General features: G+C 44.0%; 1 protein-coding gene across 1 annotated transcript in view; it reads left to right on the top strand.

The window, feature by feature from the left end:
* MYLK4 (myosin light chain kinase family member 4) overlaps nucleotides 1-16,785 on the top strand; it is a 79,761-nt gene extending 62,976 nt beyond the window's left edge. Inside the window, exons 6-12 of the mRNA XM_003272187.3 lie at nucleotides 621-762; nucleotides 3,577-3,647; nucleotides 4,461-4,589; nucleotides 5,500-5,652; nucleotides 8,706-8,784; nucleotides 12,491-12,563; nucleotides 15,918-16,785. Coding sequence (XP_003272235.2) covers nucleotides 621-762; nucleotides 3,577-3,647; nucleotides 4,461-4,589; nucleotides 5,500-5,652; nucleotides 8,706-8,784; nucleotides 12,491-12,538 — 622 coding nt within the window. The 3' untranslated portion in view covers nucleotides 12,539-12,563; nucleotides 15,918-16,785. The remainder of the gene's footprint in view (nucleotides 1-620; nucleotides 763-3,576; nucleotides 3,648-4,460; nucleotides 4,590-5,499; nucleotides 5,653-8,705; nucleotides 8,785-12,490; nucleotides 12,564-15,917) is intronic.
* Nucleotides 16,786-18,499: the final 1,714 nt, after the last annotated feature.

The following is an 18,499-nucleotide window of genomic DNA, read 5'->3' as shown; positions in this document are numbered from 1 at the left end:
CTTCAGCACCTTTAGAACATGATGCGTGTGGGCTCACCCCAGAGCTGAAGACACTGGATGAAGGGGCTTTGAGGGCCGGTGCAGTGGCTCACGCCTGTAATCCCAGCACTTTGGGAAGCCAAGGCTGGTGGGTCACTTGAGGTCAGGAGTTCGAAACCAGCCTGGCCAACACAGTAAAACCCCATCTCTACTAAAAATACAAAAATTAGCCGGGCATGATGGCGCTTGCCTCTAATCCCAGTTACTTGGGAGACTGAGGCATGAGAATCGCTTGAATCTGGGAGGCGGAGCTTGCAGTGAGCCAAGATCCCGCTGCTGCACTCCAGCCTGAGCGACAGAGCGAGACTCCGTCTCAAACACACACACACACACAGACACACACACACACACACAAGGTGGGGGGTTGGCTTGAGGATTTCCATTTTATGAGATTAAAGGTATATAAAATACAGGCCTTCAAGATAAGAATCATCTAAGTAAGACAGCAAAGAAGGCAGAGGAATAACTGCACATACACCTTTCAGAAGAGGTAGCAGAACTTGCACGTCAAGTCACTACAAGAAAAGCACATGGTGGTTAGGAAATCGGGACTGAGGGCTTCGCTCCTCTTCCCTCTGCAGTGTGGCTGGTGGGGAGCTGTTTGACCGCATCATTGATGAGAACTACAATTTGACGGAGCTTGATACCATCCTGTTCATGAAGCAGATATGTGAGGGGATAAGGCACATGCATCAGATGTACATTCTCCACTTGGACCTGAAGGTAAGGGTGTTTTGTATCCAGTGAGACGTAAGCCCTTCCCACCCCTTGCTCAGTGGGCCCTGTCTGCTATTATATGCCAGCTGGGGAAATTGGTACAGTCATTTCAGAAATGAATAAACATCTGAATTGTTACCCCCATCTCCTTATTCTCAGCTTCTGTCACTCCCTAATATTTGCGTGTTCCATCTTCACGGGCTAATATTCAGATTCTTGTAACTTGCGTGCATTAAAGAAATCTATATGGCAATCATTTCCCTAAAAGTTTAGAATTAAAACAGTCACCACCACCACCATCACAGCGGTATCCATGTGGAATGGTTTCCCTAAAAGTTTAGAATTAAAACAGTTACCACCACCACCACCACAGCGGTATCCATGTGGAATCCCTCTCATCAGGACAAGTAGGTGAGAGGATTTTAGCTATCTCAGAATTCCCTAAGTAGTAGCCAACCTTTCCAGGTCTCCCAAGAATCGCCGGCAGCTCCTGGAGTCACTCAGGAAGCTCCGGACTTTGGGACCTGTTTGTCTGTGGGTTTGCTGCCCCTTGGAATAGAGTCCTATGGAGAACGGAGCAGAGGGCAGTCGGAAGGATGGGGCCAAAGTGCTAAGGGGCAGAGAGGGTGGGGCGGACACCCCACTGCCAATGGTGGAAAGCACACAGAAGCCAAGCCGCCTTTCTTTCTCCTATTGATTGCCCCTTCGTTCTTTACCTCTCTCATTATGTCTCATTATGAAGTTCCTGGAATCAGACTGTACGTAGTCTTAGTTACAACCAAGAAAAGACCTAGGCCCAACAACCCTGATCAAGTCCCATATTGGGACTAAGTATCATAAAGTACATCTTGTGTGGCTTGGTCATTTTCTCATTTCCCTGTTTGCACAGCGTGACAGTAAGATAAAATATATATTCTATATAACATCCCATCTATTGCATTCACTAGGGATTGCAGAGCTAAATAAATTCAGCCTCCTGAAATAGGTTTCCATGGGCCTCCATGGGCCTCTCTTCCTATAACTTGGCTTCCCTCACTGTCTTGATTTATGTGCTTGCCTTTCCCATTCACTTTTGAGCAGGAGGAGAGCAGGAGGAAGTGGTTTAAAAATGACAAAGTCAGAGGTTAAAAATCATTAGCAAAACCCTCGCTATGAACTGAGTTTGATAATGCATGCTTTCGTGGAGCATTTTCATTGAATGTAGATATTCTGCAGATATCCCTAAAGGGATTTGATTGGCAACTGGAACTAGGAGCAAACCTATCGTAAGTCAAACGACTCCATATGAGGCTTCACAACATTGATTGAGGACCTGCAGTGGGCAATTTTAGTTATGGCTTGGATGCAAAGACCATCATAAAGGTGACAGCTGGATGGGTTCTTAAGGAGCTGCTTTTCTGAAAGCTCCTTGGAAGGAAAAGGGCCAAAAATATTAAGAGTGATCGTCACTATGTGGGTAGAGATTATAGGTGACTTACAAACAGTCTGTTTTATATTTTTCTGTTCTGCAAATTTTATCCAATGAACATTCTTTAATTTTATCATCATAAAAAGGCTTTTTGAAATGCCCTCAAAACAAGTTTCTCTATATCCTGCAAATTTTTTGATGCCACAGTACTCCTTCACAATTGGACAGCTTTATACATGATCCATCCGTTATTTAAGCATGAAACCAAATGCTTCACATAGCACCCCCTTCTCTATAATGACTTTTACTCACAAACATCTGTTTTAGAGATAGTTTAGAAAAGGGCTTCCAAAGATATTCTACCCAACCAAATGTACTATTGAGTATTGACAAGGAGACATGATGTCATTTCATAATGTGTTTCTGAATTTCTGATCTCATTGGAACCTCTTGTCCACCTGGACAGGTTGGGGAGGGGGAGCCTGATCCCACTAAAGGCTGAGGAATGGGATACTGGGCATTCGGCTTCTGGGCTGGTGCCCTCCAGCTTGTAAACAATTGGGACTGAGGGTTCTTAACTCTTTGAAACTTTTTTTCTCTTTTATAAATGGCCTTGACTTTAAATCAAATCCCTTACTTTCCCAAGACCTCCGTTTTTCTACCCCAATAAATATTAAGTGCACTTGTAAGACATTCTGTGAACACTGACCAGCTGCACTGCAACCTATTTTCTCCCCCTGCACCCCAAGACTGTCAGGTCAGCAGGCTAAGGTCTTACCAGGGCCTGGCTCCAAGGCAACACTTAGTCAGGGGTTTTAGGCATTGAGACTAAACTCAGCAAAAACTCGGAACTGCTGAGACTGAAGAACGACTGGAGAGAAAAGCCCTCCTCTGCCGTGCGACTTTCCCATAGGCGTTGAGCAGAGGGAAGGTCTGGAGGCCGGAACGTTCACATGACAGTGCGTGTTCAGTGTGGCTGTTTGAATGGAGCAGGTCAATTCTCTTGGAACTCATAAATCTTGGGAAAAATAGTTCTCCAAGAAGGGGAAATTCATACTGAATAATTTAGAGGGGCAGATGTCAGGTCCGAGCGGGCCTCCACCGTGCATTTGGGAAGGACTGAAGCAACCTCCTCTTCTTGCTCCCCTCAAGGTCTCTGCCTGAACTCAGGCATTAGAGTGAACTGTGAAGCCGTGCAGAGGACAGGCTGGATAATGCAGGGTTGGCAGGATACCCGCAACCTCATCCACCACATAATTAAAGGAGAAAGTACCCACACGGACAAGCCCGCCCCGAAGTGAAAGGCCTGATATGTTTTTTCTGAGCATCGTTGTATTTTTAGTTGTGGTTCAAGGACAATTTGAGTGAATGATGGTTGTTTTCATTGCTAATGTGTCTCTCTCTCCTGGCAGCCTGAGAATATCCTGTGTGTGAATCGGGATGCTAAGCAAATAAAAATTATTGATTTTGGATTGGCCAGAAGGTATGTCTATTTGGACATAGATGGACGAATGGAGCTAGGGGACATGATGGGTGCCCTTCCTTTGCAAACATATATCTGATCTGCTATTTGGTTTCATGATCTCATTTATAATTAATTTAACAAAAATTATGTTTGGCCTTAACTTGCTAAATTTGAGACTCGAGTGTTTAGAAGTTTCTATAATGCATGCAGTAAAAAGTATAAAAAATTAAAACCTAATACAGTGAAGTTTATTAAATCAGAAGCCATTAATTTAGCATTTGCGAGAGTTTGTCCCCTCTTTCATATTTGTTCCATCTGTACAGAGAAGATTTACTTTAAAAATATTAACAACGTAAACAAGTTTGCAAAGGGTTCTGGCACATATAAGATTCTTCAGGGAACAAAGAGTTTACGTGGATGCATTAACAATTCAGCACATGAACGACACGTCTAAAATGGATGGTGTAAATTATTGCAGTGCTGTGTTTATTCATTAATACAGGCTTATTCAAGTCATCCCCATGTCAACGACTATATCAGTTTTCCTCTTGTCATCTTCTATAATTCAGATGTTCTAATTATTCACAGCAGCTTCTCCCACAACTGGTTCAGCTTATTAAGGTTTCCTAGTATGCATTTTGACTTTAAAATTTGCTGGGGCCTCTTTAAAGTTTTTGACACTCTTGCTTAATTGTTCGGTTTCCTTTAATGTTTATTTATCTGGAGTTTGCTGTATGGCTGAGGTTATTTTGTCTCATAGTCGGCATCATTTCAATGTTCATGATTTTTGATTGACACTTCCGTCCTTCCACTTTGTCTCTTAAATTGCAGATACAAACCCAGAGAGAAGCTGAAGGTGAACTTTGGAACCCCAGAATTTCTCGCCCCTGAAGTTGTGAACTATGATTTTGTTTCCTTTCCCACTGACATGTGGAGTGTGGGGGTCATCGCCTATATGCTGTGAGTAGCTGTCCTCTGTCCCTGACCCTTCTCCAACTCCATGCATATTTTCTGAGGTTTCGCCATTTTAAATAAAAGTCCCAGTTGGGGTATTTAAGAAATAAATAACACTGTCCCACCCTCAGTTGCCTTCTAGGTTTTCTTGACTTCTGTGGGTGAAAGGAGTGAATTCTTTCCCTGTACATCATTTGGAAAAGTAAATGTGTGTCCTCTTCATTAATCACTTTAACTCCTAGGACACAACCTAAAAGCCAAAAATTAATTTAAAAAGCTCACGTGGCCTGGCGCGGTGGCTCAAGCCTGTAATCCCAGCACTTTGGGAGGCTGAGGCGGGGGGATCACGAGGTCAAGAGATTGAGACCATCCTGGCCAACATGGTGAAACCCCATCTCTACTAAAAACACAAAAACCAGCCGCGCATGGTGGCATGCACCTGTAATCCCAGCTACTCCGGAGGCTGCAGGAGAATCTCTTCCAGGAGGTGGAGGCTGCAGTGAGACGAGATCACGCCATTGCACTCCAGCCTGGCGACAGAGCGAGACTCCAGCTCAAAAACAAAACAAAACAAAAACTGATCTCCTAAATGACTCAGGCTAGCCTCACCCCTCAGAGGTGACATGCCTGGCGTTTGCCATCTGAGCATGTAGTAGCACTTTGCGAGCTGTAAAGTGCTTTAAAAAGGAAGCTGATACTCATATTCATATTCTGTTATTGCTGCAGTTGTTCAATCAGGAGTTGGGTAGGGGTGGCCAGCATTTTCTTGATTGCAATAATATATTATAAAATTATCCTTCAGGATTAGGTGATTTTCCTTCTCTCACCTTTCAATGGCAGAACTAGAAAAGCAATCTGTATGAAAAGGTGTTGAGGCTGTTTAAAAAATACTCACTCTGGACCCTGTGTCCTCCAGACTTAGCGGTTTGTCCCCTTTTCTGGGTGACAATGATGCCGAGACGCTGAACAACATCCTGGCCTGCAGGTGGGACTTAGAGGATGAAGAATTTCAGGACATCTCGGAGGAGGCCAAGGAGTTCATCTCCAAGCTTCTGATTAAGGAGAAGAGGTAACGCAAGTTCGTCCTGTGCTCTGGGCACAGTAGGGATGATAAGGAAGCAGGGCGTACCACAAGGGCTGTTAGAATTTATTCCCTTACTAACGTCTGTGATGCTTGTGCAAAGTCATAGATAGAATGAGGTTTGATCCTCTTGACCCAGGCTGCTGAGATCTGGGACTGCTTTGGTCATGAAGCTACACAAATCTTTCTCCTCCTACCATTTATCATGCAGCCATACCAGCCATGGACTCCTGCTGGGCCCCAGTTGACTCACTGTCAAAATGAAAGGCTTGGGAGAAGTATTTCTAGGATTCCTTTCACCTCTACAAAGCTGAATATGGTTCCGTGTAGCTGAATCTTTAACTACCTTTTCATTTGAGAACCTACTATGGGCCCGATCATGCCAAGTGCTTTGTAGACATTATCTCTTTTAACCACCACCCCAACCCTGCCCCCAACTCCATGAGGCAGAAATTGGGTAGAAGATCCCACGTGGTTTGCCCATGATCACGCCGCCAGTAATTGGCAGAACGGAGGCTCAAACAAATAGTTCTCCTTCCCCCACGGCCACACACTTGGTTGTTATTTATTACATGGCCCTATATTTTCTGTTATGCTGAAATCACATTAATTCAAAATTCAGTGGATGAAAAAGAGTGACATTGAAATATAGGGATTTGCATTTTAGAATCATAGAGGGAGAAGGGTATTGTGATTAACCCATCAAACATGCTGTTTCAGATGGCTTTATACCTGAGCCATATAATGATTGAAGCAGTTAAGATTTTCAGGGCCAATAGCACTTGCCCTATCGTTTTATTATCTTTATGGCCTTAAAGTCACTAATACACATGGCCATGGATCAACAGGTAGGAGAGTGTCACAGGGAGTGGGGAAACAGTGTGGGCAGTGGGTCTGGCACACAGCCTGGCAGGAGATGCTTTCATTCAAGTGTCGATCACCTACTGTGTGCCAGGAAATGTGTCATGTGCTCAGAATAGATGCACAAATCCAGTCCCTGCCTATAGTAACTCACCATCTAATAAAACGGATAGGTGTTTTTTAAAAAGATGTAATAAAAGGTGGTTAACACAAAGATAAGGCCATCCCTAGAGGATGAAGAGAATCTAGCCGGGCTAGGGCTATCAGTTCGACAGGAGGGACAATTCACAAATAGTGGATTAATAATAATAACCTTGGCTGTTATTGTGCCTTTCCATCAAGGCACAATAACAGCCAAGGTTATTATTATTAGCACATTACCCAAGGCAGTGAACAGATGGAAACTGTCAACCCTTTCAAATCTTTGGAGGGCAAGAAATCCACATTTGCTGTGAACCTGTTTTATATGTGTACTTTTGTGTGTTATCTTATTTGGCTTCTGGATAATCCTGTGGTCTGTGGAGACCATCATTTTACAGATGGGGAAACTGAGGCTGAAAGCAGTGCTGCAGTCACATGGCCAGCTCAGAGCAGATGCAGAGGTGGGCCCAGTGGGCTCCAGTGCCGCTCACTCCTTCAGTGAGTGAGCCCAAGGAGCATCAGATACCCATGTGGGCCGATGGCAACTGGCTTAGAATTCCAGTCAATGCTTGGTTGAAACTAAAGCCAAAAGCCAAACACCACGATCATAGAATAAATTTCTGGGGTACAAAAATAAACTTGAAATGTTATTAAGTTTAATTATTAGTACAATGTTATTGTTAACTTTTTAATAGCCAGATTTAAGAAGTTCGACACTAGAGTACAGAATCATCATTTTTCACCTTGCTCAGCCATTGGAATGCTCTGGAGATCCAGTACTGAAAATTTATAACACTAAGCAGAACCACACTTGCAACTGAGGTTGGTGGAGGTCAAGAGGTTTTTAAAAATTACCTCTGCCTGTTTTTGGCACTATAATGGTGATGCTGTCACCAAGTTCATTGACTGTAATAAAGACTTATCTCCTCTTCAAATCTTATACTTAAATATTTTGGTATCTGATGAAGCGATTGCATTGAAGCAATCCTACAAACTGAAGCTTCATTACTGCTTGAAACTACCTCTTTGACGTCAGATTGTTACATTCACTTACAGATGTTTGTTTGTTTTTGAGATGGAATCTCACACTGTCACCTAGGCTGATGTGCAATGGCACGATCTTGGCTCACTGCAACCTCTGCCTCCTGGGTTCATGTGATTCTCCTTCCTCAGCCTCCTGAGTAGCTGGGATTACAGGTGTGCCCCACCACACCCAGCTAATTTTTTGTATTTTTAGTAGAGATGGGGTTTCACTATGTTGGCCAGACTGGTCTTGAACTCCTGACTTCATGATCCTCCCGCCTCGGCCTCCCAAAGTGCTGGGATTACAGGCATGAGCCGTCGCACCTGGCCTACAGTTTTTATTTTGAAAGGTTATTTGTTTTAATGTGATAAATGTTAGCACAGCAGACAAATTTATAGAATTTAGAATTCGAATATAGTAAATCTATATTATTCTTCCTCATATTATTTCCCAAAATTGTATAAACCTTTGCTAGCTTCAAAAGGATATTGTTTCTTTGTAAAAGTATCTAATGGCCCTTCTCTTAATAATTACATTGAGTCTATTTCCCTACCTATTTAACTCAAAACTTCTCAATTCAAAAGTTAGTAATATTTATTATTCAAAAGTTTTAATACACAAATTGCTTTGGCAATCATCAAGAATCATTGTAGCATTTTGTTCTTACAATGATAAATATATATTTATTTTTCAACTGACTGATAGGAATCCACTTTACTAAGCTCAGATGTTATACTACAGAAATGGTTACTTATATTTGAAAGTAAATGTTCAGTTATTAACAAGAATTTTTATTATTTGCCTTGTTTGTCTTTACTAATGTTATCCTGATTGGATTCAATGGTCATCTATGCCATCATTGATAGCACACAATTCAAGAGAAGGCAGAATTGACCATGAGTTTGACATTCGGCCATCTGGTCTCCCAAAGGCAGAGGCTGGAGCTGAGACTGAACAGCAGATACAGGCCTTCTTCGGTGTGTTTCTACTAATCACCTTCTGAATTTCCCTCTAGTTGGCGAATAAGTGCAAGCGAAGCTCTCAAGCACCCCTGGTTGTCAGACCACAAGCTCCACTCCAGACTCAATGCCCAGGTGACCATGGCTTCTTGCTCTTCCTCTTTTTCTCCTGTCTGCCTGTCTTTTGAAGATCAGAGGCTAGAGTCATCTTAACCTTAAATAAGATTCTTTCTCATTCCTTTTCTCACAGACTGCAAATCTTGTGCGGGTATTAAATTACTTAAAATGCTTTTTTTTTAATTTTTTTTTTTTTGAAGCAGAATTTCACTCTTGTTGCCCAAACTAGAGTGCAAGGGCACGATCTCAGCTCACTGCAACCTCCACCTCCCTGGTTCAAGCGATTCTCCTGCCTCAGTCTCACAAGTAGCTGGGATTACAGGCGTGTGCCACCATGCCTGGCTAATTTTGTAGTTTTAGTAGAGACAGAGTTTCACCATGTTGGTCAGGCTGGTCTCAAACCCCTGACCTCGTGATCCACCCACCTTGGCCTCCCATAGTGCTGGGATTACAGGCCTGAGCCACTGCACCCAGCCTTAAAATGTTTTTTTGAGCAGTTTACATTTTAAAAATAATATATTTGTTGTTTAATAGAGTATTTTCAGCATAACTGTTTATTATTAAATTATTCTATCCATTATAAAATGAATTACTTCATTGTCTTACGTGCACATACACACACACATATAACCTATAAACATATAAAGTTCTGGAGAATATATAGTAATGTTCATTCAGGAGAAATATGCCACCTTAAAACAGAATTCAGAATTCTAAATTCTGTGCTCACCTGGCTTGATCTGCTCTGGGCACCAAATCTGAACTCTAATACTCAGCTTAGTCCAGATATCTATACAAGTCTATGTGTAGGAGACTCTTAGACTACAGAGGAGTATTGTGAATAACCTAGCCCGCTCTCTGTAATAACTTCTTACCATGAAATCTTCATTTACTCTCATTGCCTTAATTACCAGATGTTTATATTCCGACTTCCTCATCTGCCTCTTTGGCACAGATATCTTTCCTAAGCTGCAGATCCACATGTCCATCTGTGTACTAGATGTTTCCACCAGGATCTTCCCATCCCTAAACTAATTTCATCTCCCTGCACCTTGCCTCACCATCAGTGATGCTCCTAGGGAAGAATGCCCGCGGAGTGGCCCCAGCCAGCCCCCGTGCTTCTTCTTTGTTTCCTTCCTCTCCCTCGAGCCCCCATCTCATGTTTAATTTACCTCCATGTACTATACATGATATCTCCTAATTTCCCCTGGAAGCTGTCTGTTTCTTTCCATTCCCATGGTTACCGTGGCCTGGGACATGCCTCCCCTGAATGACTGCAGCCTCCTAACTGGCTTCTCTGCCTCCTTCATGTTGTCTCCATCCAAATAATTGTGGATTATATAATTAACACAAAAACAGATGTGTAATGCCCAAGTAACTTTACCGAACATCTAGGATGTTCAACTGGTAAGATGCATATACAGCCAAGATGCCATGCAAACCTTCGGGCCCACCAGGGACCTGTCTGATGTGCCCATCAGTTAGGGTGGCTGGTGCCCTGCCCTGGTATAGCATGGGTTTGATACCTTTTGTTTCTTCCACCTTTGCTCCTCATCCTCTCCATTTCCTGAGGGTTTGGCATGGAACTTTTTCACTGACCAACAAACCTTGGAATGACTATGCCTGAGGTACTCACTTTTTCCACATCCAGTTTTTATTGAAATTAACTTTACTTCTAAATTCAGCATCGACACTAAGTTTTATTTGTGTCTGAATATACCTTTCCTTGATAATTGGTACTGATGTCAAGTAAAAATAGACTTATTACCTAGTGGGTACCTCACCCAGACTACATAAACTGCTTATTAGGGTTACTAACCTATTTTGAGCCAATTTTCCACTGATGTATTTTTATCCAAGCTTATTGGTGTCCAAATACACTTTGACATGGCAGGATAGTATAGAAACCACAGCAGATAATTAATGACATTGTACAATTTAAAAAGTGTTTAAGAATATTTTTTAAACCATATAAAAACAAGTAAAATCACCTTTTGTATCCTTCCATCTGCTGGTACCTGAGGTGAATAGATAGTTCAAGAGTGATGATGGGTTTTTTTTTAATGAAAAATAAATTCCATTTTATAAATCTAGTTATTACAGTTATAATTATACAGTATTGTAGAGGCACTCTTCTAACTGCTTTACAAAAAATAACTCACTGACTCCTCATAGCAACCCACAAAACGGGCACATTAGTGTCTGTAGCTGAGAACACTCAGGACAGGGCTGAGCTCTGGAGTCCGGGCAGAGCCTCACTGCTCTGCTCTCCTGCCGGTGGTGGGCTGCTGGGTACAGGGGACCTGAGCGATGCTTCCAGAGCCTTTCTTGTACCATTCAGTTTTAGTGTTACTGAAAGTCAATATTCAAACTTAGTATACCTTCCTTTTCAAGGAAATATTGAGACTACAGTTTTCCAGAAGGCTTATTTTTTAGAATAATATTAGTTTTACAAAATCAGAATTTACCTTTAAGTTGAAAATTTAATTCTGATCCCAAACTGTTTACCATTTCAACCTAAGTTCTATTTTTGAGTCTTTCATATATTTTTGTCTCTTTTGCTTCAAGCTTAAAAGCACTTACTATTTTGTAACCACTTGAGTAGCATATTGACTGTCACTAAATTTAAGAAGGATTTTCTTTTTCTTAGAAGTTAACATCCGAGAGTTCTCTGCCCTCTGTATTATGCTCAAGGTGACATGCGATGGCTTGCAGGCTTTCTCACGTCCCCAACCCTTTTGTTTCTTCCACCTGTTTCCATCAGAAGCAGCTCTCAGCTGGGGTGGGGCAAAGCACTCCCAAACTAGGAATCTACTAGAACTCAGCACCTACTGCAGAATTAACCAGGGTTCTGGGGCCAGAGGAAGGAACACGACACAAATTTGACGTGGTTTCTTTCCCCCAGAGCTAAGAAGCCTCTGACCCTTCCTTCCCATTCTCAGTGTTGTGACGTTGGCTCATGCCCTCTCAGAGAACTAATAAAACAACCCATGAGCTGATATCCAACCTCTACTCACCTTCTTCCCTAATCTATCAACGCATTAGTTCCTTAATTACAGCTCAGACCTTGACTGAAAAAATCTTCATGCGTTCCCCATTGTCCACACCAGACCCAACCTGGTTGCAGACAGGGCCTGCTCCAGGATGTCCCCAGCTCTTATTTTGAGCCTCATCTTCACTGCTGCCTCTAGAGGAGCCCACAAGTCAGTACTTGTCTAAGGCCTGTATTAAATGCCCCAGCTTTTCTCAATCCTCAAACTGGAGACTCTTTCTCTGTCTTCTTGAATCTCTTTGTGGAATTCACATTACCGTTGTCTACTCAATTTGAAAACCTTTGGAAGAAGCCGTTTCTGTGTCTGACTCATCTTTGCAGTCATCGTAGCCCCAGTATCGCAAGTGATAGAGCATTCTTGTGCTATATACACGTGAGTTTTGGCAAAACGTGCCTGAGTGTGATGAGGTGCTGAGCTGTTTGGCCCTGACTCTAAGTGAGAAGGAAGGGTCGTGTGACAGGGGCCTCAGGGGAGAGTGGACTCTGAGATGGACTCTGAGGTTGGCTGCTGTGTCTGCCAGGGGGTTGTCGGGAATGCAGTCTTCAAGAACCTCTCTTGAAGAGCACCTTCTACTCAGTAGCAAGTGATTGTCTTTTCATGTGAGCTCATAAGGCAGGGCCTGAAGGAAACAGTCCTAATCCTTCCCATATGCCTTCTGCTTTCCCTAGAAGAAGAAGAAGAATCGTGGCTCTGATGCCCAGGACTTTCTGACCAAATAGTCTACGGGAGGCACCCATTTGGAAGGTTAGTCTTGGGTCTCCTGAAGAGGTGTCTGTGAAGGCCTTAAGAGACAGGAATAAGAAAGAATTTGCTCACAGACTATGGGGGAAGAAGAGCAGCATTTTGGCTGGCATGGAGGGCCCTGAAATCAGACTGCTGTGTTTGCACCCTGGCTCTGCTCTTTCTTACTGGAGGAAGCTCAGTGCCTGACTTGTGGGTTGGGGAGAGTCTCACTTCCTAAGCTTGTTGACTGGCTCCCATGAGATCATCCAAGCAAAGCCCCGTGACCAGAGCCTGGTGCATGGGAGGAATCAATAACCAGCTCAGGGGGTGCTGGTAGCCATCTAGGAGTAGTCCTTATGACAATGTGTGAGATCAGAGGAAGTGACATCCTCTTCTGTACAGATGGGGAAATTGAGTCTCAGAGACTAAATAACACCCCCACGGCCATGCAGCTTGTAAAGGGTGGAGTGTGGTTCCCTCGGGTGTTTCTGAAGCTGAAGCCCATGTTTTTCAATCCCCTGAGCTGCTTCCTGATCTTGGCCTGCTGTACGAGCCCAAAGAATACCACCTCCTACACACCCAGACACATGCGGACCTCCGCCTAGCTCAGGTGTTTTTGGAATGATTGAGAGATGGGTTTACACACGAATACCTTCTTTGATATCAATAATCTAGCCCAATGTAGCCCTAAAGGAGAAGACTAAGAGGCACATGTACTTATGAAGGACTCTAAGAAAACCCAACATTCATATCCTTGCGGGAGCCCTAGACCCTGCAGCGAGTCAGCTCCCTAATCTTGGGCGGGGAGTCCACAGCCATTTGCACAGCTCCATGCATGTAACTGCACAGGGTTGATGACTTGTGAGTGAGTTCTTGCTGCTCACTGTTTTTTGTTTGTTTGTTTGTTTGTTTTTTGAGATAGAGTCTTGCTCTGTCACCCAGGCTGGTGAGCAATGGTGTGATCTTGGCTCACTGCAACCCCCACCTCCCAGGTTCAAGCGATTCTCCTGCCTCAGCATCCTGAGTAGCTGGGATTACAGGCACCTGCCACCACGCCTGGCTAAGTTTTGTATTTTTAGTAGAGACGGGGTTTCACCATGTTAGCCAGGCTGGTCTCAAACTCCTGACCTTAGGTGATCTGCCCGCCTCAGCCTCCCAAAGTGCTAGGATTACAGGCGTAAGCCACTGGGCCCGGCCTGGTCTTAATCATTTCTTCTGATAGGTATGTTTCTGGGCCTGAGGTTTTTGCATGTCTTTTTGATTGTATGTATTATTGTAAGCTGCCTTGAATTTTTTGTAGAATAAGATGGGGTAGAAATGAATCAGTGCCTCATAGTAAAGGCCACATATCAGTGCTAGGAAAACACTTGGCCTTCGGAGGAAGGGACGCTTACATATGCCCTGTCACTTATTTAGAAATCCGCAAAAAGTGAACAGGAAGGCTTCTGCATTCTATTTACAAAGACCATTCTCCTTTGTCAAAAACAGCAAGGACGTGAAAGTCTCGATAAGGTAGGAGAGAGTTGTTTCTTGTGAGGACAACCTGGAGCAAGAAAGGACCCTCGTGCCCCCAGCCCTAGGTTATGGCACTCAGCGAGCTGCCCCAGCCCTGCACCGTGAGTGCCTGGATCCACAGGCAACCAGGCTGTGTCCACTCCTTCCCTCCCCCGCCTTCACCCTCTCCCCCAGAAGCAGTTTTGTCCCTAGCGACCACAAACCCCGAGGGTTTGCCACAAACCACCTTCCCACCATAAGGACCGGAGCCACTTTGGAGGCCTGGTGGGAATGCATTCACTGGGTGACAGGGTTGCATTCCAAGGCGGGCCTGCTGCCAGGGTCCTGCGGGGAAAGAATGAGGAGGAAATGGTGGCGGGAGGGGGTAGAGTCCTTCCACACAGACATGGGTGCTTCGAACCCAACACGATGGAAGACAACAGCAGCCTACGAAGTGACGGCTGTGCAGAGGGCAAACACAGCAGCATTTGGGCTGGCCACGCTGGGGCAGCTGGACACAGCCTCTGCTGGAACTGCTTGAGGAGGGCTGCTGACAGCCATGGAGCTGGCTGCCTTCCTTTCCTGCACTCTTCAGCCCCATTTGGCCTCAGAAATTCACCTGAGTCACACCACAGGCCAAGGAAGAATCATTTCAGATACACACAATCTGGATGCTTCCTAGTTTGCGTTCTGTTTTGTTGTTGTTGTTTTAATTAGAGCCAGGGTCTTGCTGTATCACCCAGGCTGGAGTGCAGCGTCATCAGCATAGCTCACTACAGCCTCAAACTCCTGGACTCAAGCGATCCTCCTACCTCAGCCTCCTGAGTAGCTGGGAGAAAAGGCATGCACCACCACGCCTGGCTAATTTTTAAATTTTTTGTAGAGGTGGGGTCTCACTCTGTTGCCCAGGCTGGCCTTGAACTCCTGAGCTCAAGTGATCCTCCTGCCTCTGCCTCCCAAAGCACTGAGATTACAGGAATAAGCCACCATGCCCCACCTACTTTCTTACTTAAAATAAATAAATAAATAAAACTTAAAGTAAGATTTTAACTCTGGGAGCAGCCTCATTTGAGAAGTTAGAAAAAAAAAAAGATTATTCTTCACGATAATATTCCCTGCCAGGATGAGATGGGTTTATGGCAGGATGTATTATGACGGAAACCAAATTTGAGATAATATTGATTTTAAAAATCTAGTGGTTGAAGATTATTCCTGTGGAAAAAGAAAGAGTTCCAGGCCAATAAATAAGGCATAATTCACAATGTCAACTGAGGTATATACATCTCCTGCAATTTATTAGAGGAAACATTCCCAAAATCAACCTGGTGGCATTTCGTTTCTGGTTACCTCTGTCGTATCTTTTGCCAGCTTATGGGATATAAATTTAGGGTACTCCTCAGATCCACAGGAATGATGGCAGGTAGCCGTGTGCAGGCCTCAGGTCAGACGTGGTTGTAAAGCACATGGAAACATCTCCACACCTGAGGCCACATTCTCACTTTGGTGCTGGGATCAAGCTGACCAGATGGACGGAGTGGCTGCAATTCAGATGAAACAAAGAGGCCTTGTCCTTCAGTATTGCAAATAGTACTAAAATATCTTGCACGAATGTACCCATGTAACAAACCTGCACATGTACCCCTTGAACCTAAAATAAAAGTTGGAAAGAAAAAAAAATATCTTGCACAAACTAAAAAATAAAAAGCCCAACTCTGGTAAGTGGTGGAATCCATCAAGAGGTTTTTTTTTTTTTCCCCGCTCATATACACACATACATTATTAAAAAAATCATCTGTGGTTTTCCTAAGGGGCACAACCAACTAATTATAATTTTAAAAGCCCTGCTGAATTAACAAGATTCATATTTTGTTTGCTTTGCAGGAAAACTGCTGTGGTTGCTGCTGCTGCTTCGAGAAAGTTTTTTGAAAAATCAGCAGTTCTGATGCCTTGACCCCCACGATGACTGGTAGTCTTAGCAGGGGGAGCGCTCGACCCTGAATTTGAACTTGAACTGGAGTGCCTCTGCTGCGCTCAGAGGAACACCCAGCGCTGCGGTCTGGTCTCAGGGCGCAAACACATCCCTGCACCTGGTGGGAGTGACGTTGGGAAGATGTTTCCCTGCCATCTTGAGATTTTTTACTTTTTTAAAAAAATTTTTTGATCTTAGTCACTGGGGCAGGGGGTGCATTATGTCTGCTATTTCTCAGATAACTACAGCCATGACACTTGAGATGTATTGGAGATTTTAAAACTGGAGGATGCATTTAGAGGGAGAAAGCTACTTCCAGCCATTAGACTATGCCTTTCGAAGGGGCAATTAGATGGCCAGAAAGAATTCTAACTCCCATGCACCCTTGAAGACTTAGTTTCTCAGACTCTGTCATTTTGATTTGGTCTGTGGTCACGTGACTACAATGGATAAATAATTTGTTTGCTGGAACAGAAGCCGTCTTTGAATTCTCCAACAAGAGGCATCAGCCACTGTGTCTTTCATTTATTCTGAACTGTCCCCAGCACACGTTTTCTTCCATGTAGCTGATTCTGTTTTTCACATCTATACTCCCTGCACCCTTCTGACTGACAGTTCATTCCCACAAAACACATTGGTCTTGAGAGATGATGCAAAAAGTATCTGTTTATGGTTGGTCTTTGAAATTCCGACCTTTGGAATAATGTCAACAGTCACAAGAGGTTTCCTCAAGCCCCAGTTGTCAACGAAAAGAGACGGATCTGCACCTCCTGGAGCAAGATAGCACTGAGCTTTCAACGTTGAAGTGACTTGGGAAATAACATTCAAGCTTCTGGGTAAACACAAACCTTGGCAAAAACCAAGTGCAGTCTCTCGCCTGTGCTGTCTCACGGGACTCAGTGGTGGTGAAGAAATCTCAATCGGACACCAGAGGTGAGGGCAACTCTGCAAGCTCACCTGCTGGATGTGAGAATGTTGGAATGTTCCAGCTGGAAGGTTCCTATGCCTAGCCCGCATGCCATTTCATGGCAGATATGTAAGAAAGGAAATGGCCGTACTGTAGACAGCTTATGGGGCCCAGGAAAGCACTGGGCTTTAAAGAGCAAAACGAGTGTGTCATTTCCACATGAAGGAGAGGCAAGGAAAAGCCCCACAAAATTCCCATTACCCACTCAATTCCAAGCTCACCAACCAGCTTCATGAGCTTTCCTCACATTTTCCATTTCCAAATAACTGTTGTGTTGAATCAGCTGTGTTAATGCCTTTATTCTTTGGTTTTTTTTAGACGGAGTCTCGCTCTGTCGCGAGGCTGGAGTGCAGTGGCGCCATCTCGGCTCACTGCAACCTCCCCCTCCCGGGTTCAAGCGATTCTCCTGCAGCCTCCTGAGTAGCTGGGATTACAGGCGAGCGCCACCACACGCGGCTGATTTTTGTATTTTTAGTAGAGATGGGGTTTCACCATGTTGGCCAGGATGGTCTCAATCTCTTGACCTCATGATCTGCCCACCTCGGCCTCCCAAAGTGCTGGGATTACAGGCGTGAGCCACCGGGCCCAGCCAATGCCTTTGTTTTTATCCATCCGTCCTTCTAAGCTACTGTGTCACAATAGCAATGAAAGGTATAAGAATTACTTGGTGGCCTCATGAGGGATGGCAGTTTCACTTTGCATCAGCTTTCCTCCATTATCTCTCAGATCCACTTGAGTAATCCTTACAGCATGCCATGAATGTGTGCAGCATCCTTATTCTCACCTTTAAGGTAAGGAGGAAGTAGAGATAGAAGGAAATACGTGATTTGGTGAAGGCCACATGCAAATTTTGTGGTCGTGTTAGTGATAAAACTGACTCCTTTCCAGCGTTTGCTCTCACATTATGATGCATTTCTTTTTCTCCTTTGGCCTTGCATTTATCCAAGGTTGGTTTCTTATATTCCTGTTATGTGACTATGCTTCAAATGTTTAGTTTGCTTAAAACACACACACACACACACACACCCCTGTGACTGGAGTGTTATATTACTATGCTATCTTTAGCTGATGATATTCATTGAGCCTGGAAAAATACAAGCCAGTGCATGCATTAATACTTAGTTAGACCACAGAGAGCTGGCATTCACTCAAATGCTAAACAGGACACAAGGGTCTGATTTGAAGCCCCTCGTGGAAGGGCGTTTTCTGTCCTGTGGTGTGCATTCTCTACCAAATCGAGCATGAGATCTTTTGCACGACGTGCAATTTGCATCCACCTTCCCTTCTGACTCACGTTGGCAGATGAACTGTCCCCAGACCCTGTCACACATGGAAGAGACAGCTCAGGCCAAATACAGGCATGATTTCTTTGCCAAGTTAATCCACTGATGACCCTGCAGTGAGTGGGTGTGATTTTTGTTTTGTTTTGAGGTTTAGAAAGGAGACTCTACTTTGAAAATGGATCTTGTTTGATTCTGTAGTTAAATTTCCACATTTGGAATGGGAAGGCATCTCCATGCCAGCAGG

The sequence above is a fragment of the Nomascus leucogenys genome, chromosome 8, assembly GCF_006542625.1.
Source record: "Nomascus leucogenys isolate Asia chromosome 8, Asia_NLE_v1, whole genome shotgun sequence".
In the NCBI taxonomy this organism is placed as follows: Eukaryota; Metazoa; Chordata; class Mammalia; order Primates; family Hylobatidae; genus Nomascus; species Nomascus leucogenys.
Note: the sequence above shows the minus strand (reverse complement) of the source record. Positions and strands in the feature narration are given on the sequence as shown.